The 20,704-nt window shown below is 39.4% G+C and overlaps 2 protein-coding genes across 4 annotated transcripts; one reads left to right on the top strand and one right to left on the bottom strand.

Annotated features, from left to right (window-relative positions):
• Window positions 1-341: 341 nt before the first annotated feature.
• LOC128878230 (putative Dol-P-Glc:Glc(2)Man(9)GlcNAc(2)-PP-Dol alpha-1,2-glucosyltransferase) lies at window positions 342-20,633 on the bottom strand. 2 transcript variants are annotated; one of them, XM_054126257.1, is made up of 5 exons: window positions 20,059-20,633; window positions 19,498-19,840; window positions 19,287-19,426; window positions 19,143-19,210; window positions 342-459 (listed from the first exon to the last, which is right to left on the bottom strand). In XM_054126257.1, exons 1-5 carry the CDS (start codon window positions 20,233-20,235, stop codon window positions 438-440), a joined length of 750 nt encoding a protein of 249 aa, XP_053982232.1. In that variant the 5' UTR covers window positions 20,236-20,633; the 3' UTR covers window positions 342-437. The 2 variants fall into 2 exon arrangements, with proteins under 2 accessions (XP_053982232.1, XP_053982231.1); XM_054126256.1 differs by lacking the exon at window positions 342-459 and having other exon boundaries at window positions 14,098-19,210.
• Window positions 2,471-18,281, top strand: LOC128878232 (galactosylgalactosylxylosylprotein 3-beta-glucuronosyltransferase P). 2 transcript variants are annotated; one of them, XM_054126261.1, is made up of 6 exons: window positions 2,471-3,490; window positions 3,876-3,963; window positions 10,941-11,151; window positions 11,306-11,723; window positions 12,040-12,197; window positions 12,413-18,281. In XM_054126261.1, the coding sequence occupies exons 3-6, from the start codon at window positions 10,951-10,953 to the stop codon at window positions 12,809-12,811; spliced, it is 1,176 nt and encodes a 391-aa protein (XP_053982236.1). In that variant the 5' UTR covers window positions 2,471-3,490; window positions 3,876-3,963; window positions 10,941-10,950; the 3' UTR covers window positions 12,812-18,281. The 2 variants fall into 2 exon arrangements, with proteins under 2 accessions (XP_053982236.1, XP_053982235.1); XM_054126260.1 differs by having other exon boundaries at window positions 2,472-3,479.
• Window positions 20,634-20,704: the final 71 nt, after the last annotated feature.

Here is a 20,704-nt window from a genome sequence, read left to right as displayed (position 1 = left end):
TCGTCGTCGGCGCTGTAAAATGCACACGTATGCATTTGAAATCAGTGCGAGTTATTATTAAGTTTTCCTTTTTCTTTAATGACTAACGTTTTACACAACTGTCTGGTATTTGTACGATGCGCGGCGCGTTTTTATCGTTGAAAAACGTTGTTCGATTATTATGATAGAATATATATTTTATTTATCGTTGGACTTGTTAATTATAATAATATATACTAATTGTTTAGAATTTGTTATTCTAAAAGGACGAGGATCGCGAAAGATGATATTTCCATGGTATTTTTATATTTAAAAATATCGACAAGTTTCGAGGGATCTTTGGTCAGATATAGGAAACGTTACTCGTTACGCCACTTGGACTTTTTAATATTGTTTTCTTATTACCGAATATGTCTCTCGTTCCACTTAACCAGCGTAGCGAATACGTGCAAATTTGTTTATACGTAACGTTTATACAATCTAAAAACATACAGGTCGAATATAGTATTTATAAAGCTTGAGGCAAACGTTGGGAGATCGTTTGCTAACGTATATGAATAATTGAAACTGGCGTCTCAGGGCAAAGTGTGTCTCGCGTTCGTTCTTAAAACGACATATGCTAACTTGGAAACTACCCAATGTAAACGAACGTTCTTTCATTTTTAAGGTTACGGTAACCAACGTACGATGTAGCCTATGTTTAAGTGTATGTATAAAAACTGTGTTTCCTTGTCCGTTAAAAGTATTTATTGTGTAATTAATAACGTTGGTATCGCATAATATAATTATTACAAGACATCCTAACGATAAAACATGTAAGATAATCATAAGGAGACTTGCATTTATATTTTATATTAAAGTTATTTTGAATATCATCGGAATAATGGCCTCTTTTTGTCAGAGATGAAAGATATAAAACTGGTTGATCCTTTGAAAAAGAGACAGAGGACAGAGTTTGCTATTTAATCGAATAAAATGTTATCCATCCTTGTCCACTCGAACGAAAGAAAAAATCGATGCAACTAGAGGGTGCCGTTCTCTCTCTCTCTCTCTCTCTCTGATTTGCATACTACTATAAAAGAATTTACGCGGGCTAGTCATTTCAGATGGTAGATAATCAAGCGAACATGTTCCCTATACTCGTTCAGTTTAAACTTTAAACGACACGTTACACGATCGTACCGTTGATCCGTGTACATAGAAACACAACTCTGTAATCTTTTTCCTATATAATTATAAATCCGCATTCCGATTTCTGAACGGCCAAGTTTTCAGCGAAATAGTTGCCGCTTCTGACGGCAGATAGCGACACGCCGAATTCTGATACCCCGACTGTACTGCAGATACTCGTTCGAGTCTGTGCATTCCAAGTCTGCGTGTTTCTGATTTCCCTGTAACCCTTGCTACATCAGCTCGATTCGCTAGAAATTTTGTTTGAATGGGCTTGATGCTGGGACAGAAAATGTAGCCTGTAAAAAATATTAGAAAAATAGGTAACATCGAATGAAAGTTAGGGAGAAGGCGATCGAGTTTTCCCTAAAAGGCTCCTGGTAAATATTTCCAGGACGATGCGTATTACGTTTAAATGGCATTCGAAACGAAGAAATTGAATGGGACTCGGCTCGAAAATAACCAAGGCGAAAAGTATTTCGATGAAATGCAGCAAGTTTGTAGAAAATGGCGTGGCACGGAACGTTTGATTGAAAAACGAAACGAGATCTCGTGCGCCTCAGCCCTGATACTATACGTGTTTCACGCGACGACGCTCGGTGATCGCATGGAATGGCCGCATTATGCACTTTAACTGCAACGAGTGCACGAAACGCGCGAAAACAGGCTGGCTAACAATAAGTTTGGATAACGTCGTTTACAGTTCCTGGTGAGATTCGAAGGCGACCGTGCCGGTTTGCAGCGTCACCCACACCTAACCGTACGTAGGTATTCCGACTACGACCACTGGATCAATATACTCCAGGCACAGAAAGACGAGGAAAGAGGTAATGGCAGCGACAGTGCGAACAAGAGAGACCGCGAGAATCGCATGGTGTCTGTTGGCCATGGTTATCGAGCGATCCCACTTGTTATGGGAACCCTCGATGGGATAACAGTCACAGTTCGGAACAACGATCGATTGAAAATCCAAGCACCGATCAATTAATCGATATTTCGATGTGTATAGATTGCAACCGGCCGGCATTAATTTCTGGCTAAATTAACGATCAACTATTTAATTAATTAATTAAAATCGTTTAGAATTCGCGAGTTTCTTTTCTCGGTGGAGAATCTAGAACGAGCATTCGAATCTAACCGCCGCCCGATCAATCAAGGTCGACCGTGTGTTTTTTCCTTGTCGTGTATACAAGTGATGTATAACATAGATGAGCTCGTTGACGAATCTCCGAATATTCAGTCCTCGCGGATCCTGCGTTTTTCACCTTTTCAATTTTCACTTTTTTCGACCAATGCTGACCAGCACTCGTGATAAATAATTTCAATGTCCATTTCCACGAGTAAAAAGAAAAGAAAGCCTGATACGAGGTAAAATGATGCATTTGATCTTTTATCCGATCGAGAGATCGGTTGGTGGCTGTTTGGAGGATCGATGAGAAACGCCTACTCTGCGTCAAATACGTTGAGCCACGTGATTCGGTGCAGCCGCGTATATCGCGACACGCGCTTGTATACATACGTACAAGAGCGGAGCCAGTGGCAGTGACAGCGTCGGCTGCTGCGCCAGCTGAAACGAAATAGGTGGGAGGGGTTAGCGCGCTATGCGAACGTGTATACTAGCATAGACGGATATTGCAAAGGGAACGCGACGCCGACGGGGAAAACTAGTCGAGTGTCGACCAACGAAGGAGACGCGTCGTACAAGTTTTTTCCGCGAAGCTTTTCGTCAGGTGCCATTGTTCCCTCGACGTCGACGCCGACGCTCCGACGCTCCGACGCTCAGACGCTCAGTCGCTCAACGAAACGCATGACAACGTAAACACGGGACCAAGGGAAACGATCGAGCCAGTGTACGGCTCGTCGTTTAGTCGTTAACGAAGAAAAGTCGGAAACGACATGTGGCCGAGGTTTCGAAGCGGCGCGAACCTGCTCGCTAAAAATACGTTCGGCGAACGATCGAAGCGCTACCAGGAGCTTGGCGAAAAGCTTGTCGGGGATCAGTGATGTCCGAGTGCACAAGATGCCAGTGAAAAGGTGCATCCGTCGACCGGGCTTTCGGAGACGGTCATGATATCACGGAACTTGACGAATTCGGATCGAGACTGCGTGCGGACCATCTTTTCGTTACTCGCAGCTCGCGGACAAACCGTGTTCCGTCGCGTTCCAGACATCGTCGACGGGGAAAAATCGAAACGAGAGCCGTTTACCTCAGCCCGGACTAATTCGCCAAACAGTGAACACAAACTATTAAAAATCATGAAAAAGTAATAACGGTGAGAACGGTGCGTGCAGACTGCGTACTTTCAGCACGATAAGTTTGATACACAGAGGTGAGGAAAATGTACGTCTAAATAGTTGTCTAAATGGTTGGTCTAGTTTCGGACGCGTACGAATTTACTAAATTATCAATTAATTTGTCTGAAATCCAATCTGACGAGTATAAAAATTGTCGAAATTAGAATTACGCGATGAAAGAAAAAGTCTCGGGTCGACCGAATGGTACGGAGTAAAATTGTGCGATAGTCGAGCAGTAGCCGGTGCGGTGCGGTGCGGTGCGGTGCGGTGCGGTGCGGTGCGGTGCGGTGCGGTGCAGCGCAGCAGAGCGCAGCGACACGAAAAATCGCGAGCCTCGAGGTTCAATTCGAAATTTGTCGCGTCCCAGTCGTTGATGACATAAAACGACGATACTTGAACGAACGTAACAGCATTTCTTATTGTATGTGCAGCACGCCCAGCTGTGTTGGAGCCGCGGAAGTGCGTAAACGAGGCGGAACGATCACAACTCGTGAACGGAGCATGAACGCCGATTATCAGGTGAGCACTAATTGCATAGATCATACGAGAGATATTGGACGTGTGCGCTGGTTCGACATCGAAACTCGAAAGCCCAAGCTTCTCGACTTTGCTCAACTGTAATTGCTCGATCAATTATGCTTACACGCGATCGCAAATTTCCCATTATCGAGGGGAGGCTAGTAGACGAATGTTATACAAGTCTTGTTCCATTTCATCAAAATTGAATCAATTTCACTCGAGGTCATCTGTTTGGAAAATGCCGCATCTTATCAGAAATATGGTAATTTTCAAAGAATTGTCAAGTTAAGAAAACAGACTATAGAACTTTTACAGTTACTTTGTCCTATAGATATTTGTACCTTGCATATCTATTAAATTTCACCCAAGTGGAACGATAAGTTTAGTGTTTCCAAATAAACACAATCACGTTCCATTGTAAATATGTACAGGAATAAACTCGACACGAGATAGTTGTTTAATAGACATAGAGGGTTACGAATATTTACGGGACCGAGTTTATTCGAAATATTACAGCAAGCAATCCCCAAGAGCATTCCATGTTCGACACTTGGTTGTCTGTTTGGTGTATCGAGCTTAGTGCCGCGGAGACTAGGACGAATATTATCGTAACTGTAACGAGAACACGAGAGCGGTTCACGAGAGAATCTAGTTGAAACGAGACGAAACAAATGGTTGTAGATAAAATAGGTTACGATCCTCGAATCCGTTCGATCTCGCTCAAACACTGACAACACTGACAACACCGACTCTTGACGCTGTGTCTAGCGAGAAAAGGACACCCACTCAAAAAACACCAGGGAAAAAAAGTAACGCACTCCCCTTTCTCGGAAATACATTTATTGCAATTGGGTTATATCTAAAGGTGAAAATAAAGAAGCGATATATCGCTCGAACAGGATATTTAGATGCTCGTTTGTTTCTAGCTAGACTGCGGATAAATGTGTATTTAAATGAAAGTATGTTTTATCTTGGAAACGCTACAAATTGTATAATCGTTCTTATTTTATACATGTTTTCCTTTGTGCAGATAGACGTCTCATGGATTTGCCAATATTTTCATTTACCATAAATGCACAAACATCTATTTATTGATTAGCTAATATTTTGTCGAGTTTCGAATAATTTTTTTTTTATGCAATTGCCATTACTCGTTTTAGTTGCAAGCCTTCTCGGTACGTCACCGAAGCGCACTCGAGAGGGTAGACAGAATTCTTTGGAGGGAACAAAAGACTCGGTTGAACGTAAACGGAAGTTGAGCCGCGTGGCCAGTGGCGCGCCGCTGAATTGAAAGGGTTAACAAAGGGGACGGAGAATTGCAGGTTTTTCGCGACCGACATATGCAAAGGCACAGGTTGACAAATGCAGCAAAGCGATGCATGTCTGCGGTGCCGGTAAATTGAGTCTAATCGATCATCGAGTTTACTCGACCATTTCCAATCCTTTCATTCAATTATGCAAGAGCTCGTGTTGAAATTTCACCTTGTTTCTCGAATGTACTTAAACGCACGATTGATTCCGCTCTTTTTCCTCGTTTCGTTATCCACTCTAACCGGTTGCCAATTGAACAAACAAGACAAATTTACGCGCAACCGATACATCGCGTTATTTCGGTGACGCGCTTCATCCAACTTTAGGACAAACAAGTGCATTTAAATACACATTTATCCGCAGTCTAGCTAGAAACAAACGAGCTTCTAAATATCCTGAACCGAGCTCTTCCCATAATTCATTCGTCTTTAAACTTCTGCATTTCAAAGTGTTCGAATAAAGCTGGCCCTGCAACGTTCAAATAATGCCCTAACGAGGAACTAAAATTGCCCGAAAACAATAGTGGCGAAAATTAATTAGCCCGTTTCGTCGGCGCTATCATCGTTACGTAACACACTATTTTTATTTATTCGGCAAAGAGGTTGCGGTATCGCATCTACACGTACGGCGCGAAGCTTTCGATTGATGAAGAAGCTTCGACACGACGTGAGATTACACCACTCGTGAGTCACCCATGACACTCCACCAATCGGAAGATTTCGCGCCTCGCGTTGTACACGTGAAAATCATCGGCATGAACACGGGATGGCCGAGTACCACGGGTTCGCGTGCTCGCCTCCTTCAGGTTGACCTCCAACGACCGGAGGCGTCATGCGGTCGGCTTTAATAGTGCCGAAATCTCGCATTCCTTCTAGCGAGATTATCAGGCCCGGTTATCTTAATTTTCGTCAACGCTTGATTGTCTTATCCCGTATCGCCGATAGACTAGTTTATCGGCAGCTTTGCAACATTTTCGGATCGCTTCCAGGCTGCCACGTGCGTCTGAAGTAGGCGCTCGTGATTCGTGAATGAAACTTTGCGCAGCAAATCTGTGAATAGATGTTCGATCGTCGTCGAGATTATTATTTACGTTGTTGAGATCAGGAATTGGAGGATTAGTGTCGTTCTTTGTAAGAAATTCCAAGTACAGCATTGTCTCGAAATAAGCAAGGATTTTTAATCGCCATTTTTGTTTGTTTAGCAAAGAGGTTGCAATCGATCCATTTAACCAATGGATTTTCACACTCGAGCACGCGAAATCTCCAACTGTGAAGCCACGTAAAGCGATGCTTCGTAGTTTGCTGCGAATCTTTTTTGACAAAGATATTTGCGTTTATCGAGCATAAATAATTTCATTGGTTGTACGCATAGCCGAGTTAGAGGGCATTTTTCACTGGCACGTTCGAATCATGATACTTTCGTAAACGCACGCTGCGTTTACTTTTACAATTAGTGTACATTTGGCCTTCAAGGGTCACACGTTCGCAGTTAGTTCCGTGCGTTCTTTCATTCTCTGTTGTTTCGTTCGTTTCTTTGAACGTATCGCAGCCAAACAGATTATATTTGATATGCATAGTATACGTAGATGGAGTAGAGAAGTCGTAGGAGATAGTAGTTGAACTTTTTCTAAAGCTTGGCTACTCTGTCTATGTGATCCGTTTGGCGCAGGACGATCAGAATCGTCTGCTAAGAAAAATTGTATTCCGCGACGAAACGAACGTTTGCGTTAAGGACAGACCAAAAACTTTCCAAGGAAAGCGATACATAATATTTTAATCGCGATTTTAATCGATCATTGAGATAATAAGAACAAGATATTTGTATATTATTTGAAACGACGAGTTGGACTCGTCGTGATTAGAAAAGAAAATTAAATTAAATTAACGCGATATCTCGATTCTCGATACCGATATTGCGCGTTACGAGTTCGTAAGATAATTATGGTACTATGAATAAATAAAGATGGTAGGTTGCCAGAAAAATATAGTAGTTAAAAACGAAAATACAATTGAATTAATCGAATTAACGAGAGCGAGCGAGCGAGCGAGAGAGAGAGAGAGAGAGAGAGAGAGAGAGAGAGAGAGAGAGAGAGAGAGAGTACAGCTTCTGCTAATATGACTAATTTTCGCGCAAGGGACAGACACTCGCTCGCTTCTCTACCGATATAAGATACGGCACCGGCGCTCGGCGCTCGGCGTAACGACGCGTTAGACACATACATTAACACAAAGTTACAACATGCCTGAACAAAGTTACAGGCATATTCGTGATAGGAAAAGTTGTCGATTCCTGGTAGATTCGACGTTCGTGGTCTTTACGAAGAATTCCCTAGTGATGTCTATAGCCGGGTAAGCGATTGTTTGTTTAGCGTTAGGATTTTTTTTAATATGTACCGTTTGTAATCCAGTGGGGGGAAACATGAATTTCGAAATGATGGAATTTTGTTGGAAAATATATATTTTTTGAAATACGTAATAACGATTTTGAAATTGCAGTATTCATACAAGATGTACGAAATAACGTGGAAATAATTGTGTCGTACGAATGTCGATAAATTGCTGTAGAGACTGAAATTAAAAAGTTTCGTTAGATAAACTGTTTAATCGTGCAAATATTTGCACGACGTTAGAATTGGATATATTACAGGTATAACAGAGTCGCGTAGATATAGAAAGGCTAAAAAATTGTTTGATCTAGTGTGGTGCACCATTTGTCAGAGAACAATAATCAGGAAGAAGAATGATGGCAGTGCGTTTGCCGTGCATTTAGAGCCAGTTGGGCAGATGAATGTTTGAGTGTTGCTTTTATACTTGCAGACATCGGTAGCGGTATGACGTCCAAGTCTATGTCTGTTAAACACTTTGGTTTGTTGCGTCCCGGAACTGTTGGTTAGGCTAATAACGAGAGCCTATGTAGTTTGAAACGTATCTGAAATAATATGAAATTGTACAAAGTTGAGAACATTGTAATTGTTCTCCGCGAAAAGGAACGACGATGAACGCTTAAGAAAATAATGTTCCATTACTAAATCGGTTGAGAATTATTTTGGTGTTTGTTAGAAATGTTAGAAACTGGTCGCAATAAAAAGAAGGGGATGAACCTAGATGATGTTGTTGGAATGAAAAAACTCAATATTTATATCATATTATTGGATACATAGTACATGGTAGATAGGCGGATACATTTACATATTCTCATACCGAGAGAATAATTTCAGTTAGATGTCATTTAGACGGTTTTACGAGCGTTGCAAGGTTCACATTGTGATTTGTGATACACGATATGCGGTAAATTTATGATACGAGACGCATTTCGCTACCGATAAAGCATTACCATTAGTCGGATCAGTTTTATCGTGTCGTTTAAAGTCTGGTGCCGTCTCGAGAAAACACCACACGTTACTTATGAATTCATTTCTTCCTGTTCGGTTGGCCCAAACTGATAAGGACATACATGTACGTACATGTATCAAGTTGAAACGTTAACGATTTAACGTGAGAAAATTTCGTGTATTTTGCTTAAAGTACAACTGTAGATTGAATGTAAAAGTACAGAATTCATTTATCCACGAAATATCTGTAAAAATGATCGATTCGATCGTGTGGTAAAAGCTTAGAGCGCGTAATACATTTGTAATTGGAGTGTACATACGCATACGCATACGTATCGTGTATCCTTTGTTGGATACGATAAACCAGCTTCAGAGGTGGCTGGCTCACCGAGTTAATGCCGTTGTAAATTATGCGCTTCTCATCGTTCCTAACCAAGTACAATATCTCGAAGATGGCGTGTTTTTCAATTTGAACAGTATATGACGAATCATATCGAAAGACACGTTTAGCTGTTCAACTAAACTCGCGTGATATTTTTAGCGACTTTGGAATTTTCTGTGTCATTCGATTAGTTTTTAATAGTATCATCCAGCAGAAGCAGTGAGTCGATACATATGTATATCGTTTGATATACACGTAACGTCTTGTGAATTATATCGTCCATCTTCTGTCTATCGAAAGACAACCACTTTACACTTTCACTTTCCACTCGTAACAACGACACTTTTAATCGCGTCTTTACACATTCTAACCAAATTTTCACAACATTCGACAAAAATCATTTCGGTCCTGTTTTTACGCGATAAAAATAAGGGTCGATATTTTTGCTTTATCTCTGATTCCGCATAAATCGTTAACAGTTTAAGTAAGCTCTCGAGTTAAAAGTACAGCTAACTGGTGTACACTTTGAAAAGGTAAAATATAAAATCATGTCAAACGTACCATCCAGTAATAAATTCCTAAAGACTTTATCGAGTGACACGATACAACAGGATGGGAGATACAAGTATCGACAAGTTGTACATTGTAAAGCGGCGCTTCCATCAAACGTATCATTGGGCTTTTAAAACTATTTACATTTTCTATGTTACTCGATGTTATTCGATGATTGTATAACAATAATCCATTAATCTCGAGATACCACGAAACGTGGTATCTCCCCGTGGTTGTTCTGTCAAAACTTTTACTTTAGACATTGTAAGATTCGTTGCAACAACCGGTGTAGACTGCGCTTGCGGTACCATTGGCACATAATAAAAGCCTATTATGGCTGAACCAAAACCACGCTAATAATTAGACTTGTTTCGCTTCGACAATCGCTACCACCGACCGACCTTTTCTTTACCGTTTCTCGATCAAAATTCTTCGTAACAATTCTCGATAGCAAGTCCACTGTGAAATCCTCGCGACCTTTCCGTCTACCCACTGGACACCCACTTTAAGCGACGAATTTTTCATTTGTTATTTCTTACAATGAACATTCTACTACGATACGATACATTCTTCGATATTATCCTGGAATCGTAGATGTAGATTTAATGGGAATTCATTCAACCGCGAGTATCGGTTACTTTTTTTTCTCTCCACTTGCTCCGATCGTTCGATAGAGGAAACGAATATTTGTTATATAAAATTCTTCCGTAGTTATGTTATTTCCGTCGCGTTACGAGTGAAAATATCACGTAGCCGCGTTTCAATTAACAACACTCGCATATTTCGGAGCATAATCGTCGTAAAGAAGCGTGCGTATCGCCGGAAACGTGTGTATCTTATCGTTTCCCTAAACAATTTCAACGCACGCCTCCTAATTTCCACGCGGCTAACGGCTGAGAAACTTGTCCAACGATTGCAACGAATGATTAAATTGCGAAAGGGATCGTATTCGTTATGAAGGAAAAGTAACTTGGCAATGGTATAAATTGTCTGTTGCGATACTTGCTTCCTAAAAAAACTTGACGTCATTTACTCTCGATACAGATGACTGAAAGTATTATAATATACATATACGCATAGTTTGTATCTCGAAACTAAGGAAACAGTCCCGATAAACTTGGGTTCTCTGACCCTCTGTTTCTCAGATAATAGATAGCAGCCTGTGTACCCTATAGCCTATAGCTTTGCCAAACATTTGTTTATCCTTGGTTGGTTCAACAACAATTATGAATACAATCTGAATGGATAAATGGATAAATGGATAAATGAAAAAAAAGGAATATACGGTATAGTAGAGTACAGGTAGACTATTATATAGCATAGGAATTCCTGTAGGATATTTAATCGTGAAACATTGTAAACGTAATGTTTCAAAAAGAAAATGTTGTTTTGAATGTCCAGCTGTCCTGATATGATGAAGCCATCCACGAAAATGGGGGTGATAGCGTTGATAGGTGTATTCGTGGTGTTCTACCAATATCATTTGTCTACCGGGGTTCGGTTCGACCAGATGAACGACTTCAACACTGGTGGTTCCGCCGAGGACACTGCAGTTCTCTCTCAAGAGGACGTGGAGAGCTATGTCAGGTCGAGCAAATTGACGGAAGAAATGGTAAGCCACGGATATCATTACCTACAACTAGGATACATAGGAAAAGCCTAGCTTTCGACTATGTCTGGTTGTATGTCTGGTTGGGTGCATGTCCTCGAGCAAAAATGAAATTGATCAATTAACGCGGGATCATCTATAATCTATGCGCTTGTAGATCAGGAGCGCGATACGCAAGGTGCAAGAAACGAACGGTCTCAGTCCAGACATCGCGACGTCGCTGATACAAGAGCTGATGACTCATCTGAACAAGAATACGTTGGAAGTTTCCGAGAATAATTCAAAGATCGTACAAGCGTCGTTGTCGTTGTCGTTGTCGACGCCGACGCCGACGCCGACAGCGACCGTTTCGAGTCAGCATCGTTCGTCCACGTCCGACGAAACGTCGGAACCGCTGTACATAATCACGCCGACGTACCGCAGACCGGAACAGATACCGGAGCTGACCAGGATGTCGCACACGCTGATGCTGGTCAAGAACGTTCATTGGCTGGTTATCGAGGACGCAACAATCGCCACGAAACAAGTCACCAAGTTGCTACAGAGGACGGGATTAAAGTTTCATCACTTGACTGGTAAATATTTGCAATTTTTCACACATCTAGAAATTGATTTTCTCTGTGCATTTCTATGGTGTAGTAAATCCAAACTTCTTACCCGTTATTTACTATATAATATTTAGCAAACCGAACCTATACAACTTTTAACCGCGACCGCAAGGATCTTGACGAAAAAGCGTTATATCGATTTTGTAGCTTTGTGGCACGCGCGTTGAATATCCAGCCAACTCCCCGAACGGGAACCGTGTCGAGCTTTCAGCGAGCTAATTTATGTATATACATATAATACGATGATAAAATACATATATCGGACCTCGGCGACTTGTTGCAGCCCCGATGCCCGACAAGTACAAGCAAAAGAAGGGCGCGAAACCACGGGGAGTGTCGAATCGCAATCGTGGATTGCATTGGATCAGAGCGAACGCAACGAAAGGTGTCTTCTACTTCGCGGATGACGACAACACGTACGACATCGCACTTTTCAACGAGGTACAAACTAAACGACCATTCGATTACATATCTATATCAGATATAATATAATTGTAATTGTTGCTGGCCATGTTACATTTAAACATGTTTGAATTTGTCTTTTCATCGACCACAACATTACCAACAATGACCACCAATTAAAATCTCGAAACATATTAGCTGAAACGTACCTAGAACCGCGATATTTCACGACCTGGCTCTAATTTTCATTTCAGATTCGTAGAACAAAGAGGGTGTCGATGTTCCCCGTAGGCTTGTGCACCAAGTTCGGTTTGAGCTCGCCCGTAATTAAGAACGGAACGTTCGTTGGATTCTACGACGGTTGGATCGCTGGCAGAAAGTTCCCCGTGGACATGGCAGGCTTCGCCGTGAGCGTAAAATTCCTGCTTCAGAGGCCCAATGCCACGATGCCGTTCAAAGCTGGATACGAGGAGGACGGTTTCCTCAAGAGCCTCGCACCGCTCGAGCCTAAGGATATCGAATTTCTCGCTGACAATTGCACCAAGGTGCTCGCGTGGCACACACAGACGAAGAAGAACGAGCCCAGCGCCCCGCTGGACTTGAAGTTGTACGGTGAAACGAACCTCGTCAAGTTGAAACAGCAAATAGTATGATGTTCGAACCCGCAACGCAGCACGAGAGGGATTTACAAGTTCGATCTAGCTTTACGTTGCTTGGTACGATGCTCGTGAGGGGAATCCTTTTCCCAGTACGATCAACAAAGTGATTCAGTGCCTCAAGTATTGTAATGTACGCTCGGTGTAGGAATGATTTTTCTTTATCTTTCTCTTTTCAAGGTAGCAACGGAAAGCCTTACGTTTACGAGACCAAAGCTCGAGGCTTGCAGTCTTGGAAACGACCGTGACAATTTCCGAACGTTTTTATTTTTAAGAAATATAAATTTTCTAATTAAATGTGATTGTACGATATCACTATACCGTATATTTCAGTTTTTGCCAACGATTTCAATCGGAGTCGAAACGTCGATGAACCGTATATGCTTGTTTACGAGACTGCAAGTTCCGGCTTTTATTCTGTTAACCAACTTTGTAGGCGGTGCTGAAGAAATGGTAAAAGACTGGTCTTCTCTGTAATTCGAGATCCAGCTCGAGCTGGACACTGAAGACAAACCAACCACCCCAATGGCTAACGTATACCTTTGTATAGCCTAGCGTTAACAGTTATTTTATATAATAATATTTAGGTTTTAGTTACGGTAACTAGTACGTTCCCTGCGAACCAATGACCAATTAGCGCAAAAACAAACAAAAATTCAGTTGGAAGTTAGACAAGCCAAAGACATTACGATAACGAGCCAGAGTAATCGTAAATCGTAATAGAAAGAATCTACCGATGAGTACAAGATCTTACATTATCTTCCGTTTCGATTTACAAATCGTTTATTCTACTTTTTTTTTTGTACGTTTGCCCGTGGCCGTGAGTCCGATACATGACCAATTAACGCGTATCTTTTCAGAAACACAGAACTCGATTAATAGTCTAGACGAATAACAGTTGTCTTTCTTGTACTTATCGTTGTACGAATATTACATTTCGGTATGTATATTACCGATGAGAGACATTTTGTTTTACAGTGAAATGCTTCATGTATCGGCTCCCTCGCAGACTAGCATTCGTTTCAACTGTACAAACACTTTGTTTGTTGAGATTTTTGTTCGCGTCAAATCAGTATTTCTTATTCACCTTGGAATTTCTTGTTTGCATCGCAGTATCTCTGGATAACCAAAACGAAGTCGAATCCTCGAGAATTCGATGCTTTCGTTCCGTGTATCGACCATTTCTTTTTCAGTTTTTTTTTCATTTCTCGGGCTATAATTGAATCACGCACATACCGTCCGATATAGAGTATCAACGGGGATTCACAGAGTGCCGCTACAGGTTTTTTTTTTGTTTTTTTTTTTGTTTTTAATCGATGCCAATGGCACGTAAACAGTAGCAGAGAGGACTTTTGTATAAATATTCGAGACGTTATATATTAATAATAATAATATTCGAAAGCTTCGGGTCGAATGACGATACTCTCGCGTATATAAGAAACCAAATGTAACAATTTTAATTTCGATCAGCAGACAAGGTTAGATTTAACCCAAGTATCGACGACTGTAATTTCGTTTTCGTTATGCAGAGATCTCTGTATTTCCATTTGTTTAAAAAAGAATTGCCTATATATATGTACGATATATGTGTATATAGTACGAAATAGCCAATTACGAATGCAATACGATGAGTCGCTAAATTATCGGCGCACACCAAACATTACAAAGCTATGCAAGATTTGTCTATGCTTCTTATTTATTTAAGAAATATAATGCAACAATTCTTTCTTTTCTTTTCTTTTTTTTTTTAGTTTTACAAGTCCGTAGCGTAAATATACTTTCTCACGTAAAAACCATAGCGAAATCTTGTATAGATTGTTTGTTGATAATTTTGCGATTTGCTGTACAATGAAATCGGCGCAAAAAGACTGTTAAGATGCGCCGAGTTTTAAGGGATTCTTAGAAATTTCATAAGGAATAATAACGCTCGTTATACGGTCCACGACGACCGAAAATCTCAATCGTGGAGTGCAAATATTCATATCGAATGCATGCGTAGGTAGGGAAAAAAGAGAAATACAATGTAAAAATATTTCGAGAGATCTGCGACAACGCTCTAGAATTAATATGAAATTTTTAAACGTCGTCAGTGGAGATGAGATATGTATATCCCAAGCTTGCAGGTATTTCTAGAATATCGAACGTTCGGACACTGTTTCAACTCTTGTCAAACTGGAACGTTCCGGTTTAGGGTTGCAGCTGATCGCTTGATTTGGTATCTTAATATGTAACATTTATTACCAAAGTAATGCGAGTGATATAGGGAAATCTCTGAATACGCAGAGATTCATCGAGAGTTTGTAATTATCAAAAGTCGCTCAAAAAAGTTTAACCTCTCCGCCCCTATTGTTCGGGGGAAAAAAATAGATCTGATGCTAACCGCGTCGTATATATTATATATTATCTTATCTTATCTTATCTTCTAGTCCAGTAACATCAGCATTGTCGATCGTGCAATTACATAACACAACATTTCTTTGAAATTTAGGAAGGAATTTTGAATTCTTCCAAGATTCGCCATTGCTGACTTGGCGATGAAACTAGCTGTACGACCGTATAATTAAACGTGCTTGTTCTAACCAAAATTCAGTCGACGTTGCACATAGTTTCGTTGAAGACCGTTTAAAAGGGCACAACGCGTAAACGAGTGGTTTTCGAACTTGTTTTGCGAGGAAGATAAAAACAACAACAACCAACAAAGAAAGAAAGAAAAGAAAAAAAAGATTACGTACGTTTATTTCAATCGATTCAAATATTAAGTAAAGTTTATCGACGGCCAAATGAAATGTTTGCAGCCTCTAGTTTGGAAAACGCTGAAATAAATGATTGGATCGATTGTGTTTGTTGATTTCTGCGACTTATCTACGATCTAGTTAAGCGAAGATATCAGTGGAAGCAATAAACTCGTTAGGTACTGGCTCCTCGCGAGTCGCGTAATTGTGCGAATGGATGCAAATGACTTTAATGATTGTAAAAGTAATGGCCCGTAATGGCGCGTTATACCTCGAAACAAAATGGAATTTGAAAAGCTTGTTCAACCCTTTCGATATAATTTTGTTCCGTCTCTGTTCCATTCGTTTCTCTTTCAGAAATTAATTGTATTATATTAACGCTGGTTCACGGAGATTTCTTATTAGATTTCTATTAACGAAGCAATGCTTTAATAAATGAAATCGACGTATGTCAGTGAAATGAATGAATTAGGAGGGTTAGATAAAAATGAATTTCGATATACTTGTTGGAAGATTAATTTTGGTTAGAGTAGGTAGATGTGTTTCGCCAAGAGGATAACGTGCCACTGTCGGTACTACCGTTTAATATTTATCATAGAAAATGAAAAGGCTGCTTCGAGGTCAGCGGTATCGACGAGTGTTTGAATCGTATCCAATAGTATTATCTCATCGAGTCGAGTCGAGTGAAACAGCACACGCGCGCTTTGGCTAGTCTAGCCATACGTGCGTGTTCAAAGTTTGAAGGATACATACTTTGAATTTGAAACCATAGAGATATCATAGATAGAATAGGGAGGACATAGGCGTGGCTAACCAAGTCGGAATGTCCTACTGTTAGAAAGAGAAAGATAAACGCGGTATTCTACGTAAGAATCGTGATAATGTAACGAGAAACTATTAAACTAATTGTAATTATAGCTAACACGAATAACATATGCTTTTATTAATGCGAATGTAATTGGTAGACAGCAACACACAAGCAAGAGAGATTTTCTGTCTCTTTTTACCTGTGCTATCACCTCTACTCTATCCGTAATATCTCTATGGAATAGGGAGATTAACTGCAAGGCACTAATAGCTAATTTCGACAATAAATGCGACACCATTTTTCATTTCTACCCTCTTTTTTAAATCTTTTTGCGTAATGTAGACGAGGATGATTTATCGTAAACAGTGTCGATTAATATGTAACATACGATTACCTAATAATCGAGTAATCATGATTAATCAGCAAAGAATAATTATTAATCATGATTAATAATTAGACACGATTAGCTCTAAGAGATTACAAACGTAGATTATGATTAATAATTGCAAGTGATCCAACGCAGGAGTAATCGCAAAGTACATAAGCATTGTCCAACTCTCTGTGCGATTTTCTAAACCTCTGGATCACGCTCGTGTACGCTATTACCATTACAAATCGTATTATTTACATCGATCGTCGAACGTATACGCTTTCTAATTATTTTAATCTCTTCCAAAATTTCAAATTCTTCACGAACGTATTCTCAAACGAAGCAATACAGTCTCGCCAAATCCCTGACACTGTTTTCGTTGTTGTACAACATTGATATCGATATTTTCGAAAACACCAGGGGTGTACGGATAATCAGTGAATCCCCATTATCGACATGGATAACTGTCGACCGATTCTCTTGGATTTTCTGCTTCGATTCATCTACTCGCGTAGATGAGCAAATTGGAATTTCGAACACTTTGAACTTGACCCTTTCAACCCTCCTTTTTTCTGTTTGTATTCTACTCGTTTCTCTTTTCCAAATTAATTCTATTAAATTCTGTTAAATTTGGGTTGGCTGTATGTATATCAGAAACCGTAGCCGAATCAAAAGAGATTTCAATGAGATTTCTCTCTCTCTTTTTTTTCCCTTTTTTTTTTCTCCACATATGTTCCTACCTTATCAAACGTAAAAGTTTTCATTCGTTCATCTTTTGTTTGATCGTTAGTTAGTTAGTTACTAAAAATAATAATGAATACTTGAAAGATTGATTTTGGAAGCCCTAGATGTATCGCTGCTTCGATTCGTCCGATCGTTTGGAATAACGAAAGCAGAGAATCCGAGAGAAGATCCCGTCTGTGAAGTACAGTGAAGCACAGTGAAGCACGGTAACGATACTCGTAAAAGAGCAAACGATAAAAATAAAACGTAGACGTGACAGTGTAAATGAGAGTGCAATACAATTATAAGACTGACAATGAGAATGTAAGAAAGGTTTTTCTAATGAAATTTTCGAGGCTAACTTTTGAAAGCGTGAAACACGAAAAAAATATGAATAGCGCGGTTTCGAATAATAGGATATTAAATATTTGAATAGTCGAAATCCATCCAAACGTTTCGAAAGATTTTTCGTACCGTTTCTACTCGCGTTTTACGAGTATCGTTGTTTCGATCTACACATATCCTAATTATGGCATTAATGAATATTGTGCGATACGCGTAAGGATTTCGATTCGTTTTTTCTTTTGTTTGTTTTTATACGAACTTTTACACGGTTCGATAAGTACAAATTACATCGATTGATTTTAGTGGAATCGTTTGCTAGTCGCGTTACGTTGTTAAAGTTACCGTAGAAATGCTGTGAAATAAAAAAGAGAAAGAAACTGTCGCGTATGAGTGATAATTCACGCTTAGTTAGTTATTTACTGTTCCTTATAGAGAAATGTAACAAAAGTAAAAGTAATAAATGATGATGTGATATTCTAATTTACATAATGTCTTTGATTTTCATCGGGATTTATACGAATACATAAAACTGCTGGTGGAAGGGGTTGCTGCCGCATTACAACACATTCGTTTGCAAAATATCAAAATAGTATTTATTGAAGAAACAATACGTTTGGCAATTTTCGAAAAATTTAGTACCGTTATACTTGTTTGAATACGTCCTGAAATTTAATCAACTAAATTTACCAAGATATCCTTTGAGGAAACGGTTGATCGTTCCAAAAGAAGACCTTGTTAACGAAAATGTAGAACTGTAGGAAATTCACTATTATAGTAGTAATCGATTCCATGATAATTTGCCACTTCTTTGGTTTTCGAATAAGGAAGCGATAGAGAATATACGGAATTATAAAGTATCGTGGCTCTATAAGCAACTGAGGAATAAGGACCATCGAAACCATGAAAAAATAATTAAGCTGTGTTGTAAACCTTAAATGCTTAATTCCACGGAAAGCCGCATATAAGCTGAACGAGTAAATGGGTATTAAGAAATACTTGAACAGTCTGTATCTACCCATAAACTTATTCCAAAAGTAGAATACGTAATGCCTGTTATCCGCCAATACGTACGGATGAACCAGCGTGTTAGAATCAACTATAACAGTTAAACATATCAGAAAACAACTTCCAGAGAGCCAGTGTCTTTGAATAAAGTTAATATAGTCCTTCCAATGAACGATCATATATGGCCATAAGAAACAAAAAAGAAAAGCAGAAAAGTATAATAGCTGCGGCACATGAATAGTAGGAACATGAGCTGTACGATCTCCCACAACGATACCTTTGTTCCAAATGACAAATGTTAGAAAAGTTAAACATACTGTCACATACGGAAGCAACTCTACGCACATTTGAATAATAAACTTTACTAATGACGCCCATCCGTGACATTCTTCTATTATCTTTTTCCATAGTAGCTAAAAGTCATACAATATTACACATAAGTAGCTACATTAAATAATTCCATTTTATCTGCAATAGTAATCTACTTACTTGTAAATAGATTATCGAACTATACTGTTCACGGGAAATTGATTTATGCATCTTACGGTCTAGCAAGTCAAACGCACGCTCCACAGTAACAAATGCAACCCAGATGATATTCGTTTGGCGAATTAACACAGACAAAAAACCTGCGTGATAATAATTACAATTTCCTCCTCTAAGCTATACTGTGTCGCAATCCAAGGCATTTCATACGTACCTACGAAAGCTGCGGTCTTAAATTGCTTGCGTAAATGTAACAATAACATTAGCAATACCGTATTAACAGACAAAACGTCCGTGTAATATAGAAAGTGCCAGAAGAACAGGGGTGGAAAGAACATAATGTTATAAGCCACTGCAAGTTTTGTCCAGCTGTTCCATTTTTTAATCCAACGAGTCGATGAAATTTGTTCAAATATATTGTACGCGAGATAGAGATTCATAAATGTACCAAACAAATTTATGCATCTCATGTAAAACGTATTACAAAGATTCATGGGTGATAAGACGAAGGTTGCGAGTAGGTACAACCCAGGTAAAGTAGTAATTTTTGAATCCCACTGAAAAAATATATATGTACATATACATATATATATATATATATATATATATATATACATTCCTCGAATCTAATTTATTCCTGCGTTTTCTATGCGTCGATTTAAGTAGAACCGTTTAATTATGAATTAGAATGTAAGAGATTAGTAGCGTATCAAAGTGTTAACGCGCTGTAAATGTCTGCGCGGGAAAATAAACAAATTAACAAACAAAAACGTACCTGTGTAAAATTGTTGGCGCAATACTGTAACGTTTGAGGTACATGGAATACCTCGTCAATGAAATAATACGGTTGCACGTGATTCAAATAAATAAATAATTTGGCGACACTCAAGCAAGAGAAGAATATCGAAGATTTTTGTACACGTTCGAAATTCATTTCAAACGGAAGCGCCATTATCTTAATAATTAAAACTAACGAGAAATACTAAACACTACAAACGATGTTAAAAAATTAAAACATTGTACAGATTGTTAAGAAATTGAACACCGACGATTTCACTGAAACCAATTCGCACACCGAAGATATCGCGATATTGTTACAACGTTCGTTTCGATCGCTTATCAATTATGATCTTATAGTATAAATAATTTCTCGAATAACCACAGTTTCATCGATTTCGGATTGAAATATTGAAAACACGTGTTTCATCGAGTCATAAAGCACTTTATAGTTTACACGAGCTGTGACGTTGACCGGAACTTTGCTGCTCTGCTCTGCTCTACACTCTGCAGTGTTCTTTCTCTTTGTCTCTCTGAAGTTGACGTCGAGTCAACCGTCCGAATCGATAAAGCATCGGCATCGACTATCGTCGAGCGTTATTCGAATAATCTTTTCATTTATATAAATTTATAAATAATAATTG

This window comes from Hylaeus volcanicus, chromosome 6 (genome assembly GCF_026283585.1).
Source record: "Hylaeus volcanicus isolate JK05 chromosome 6, UHH_iyHylVolc1.0_haploid, whole genome shotgun sequence".
Classification (NCBI taxonomy): Eukaryota; Metazoa; Arthropoda; class Insecta; order Hymenoptera; family Colletidae; genus Hylaeus; species Hylaeus volcanicus.
Note: the sequence above shows the minus strand (reverse complement) of the source record. Positions and strands in the feature narration are given on the sequence as shown.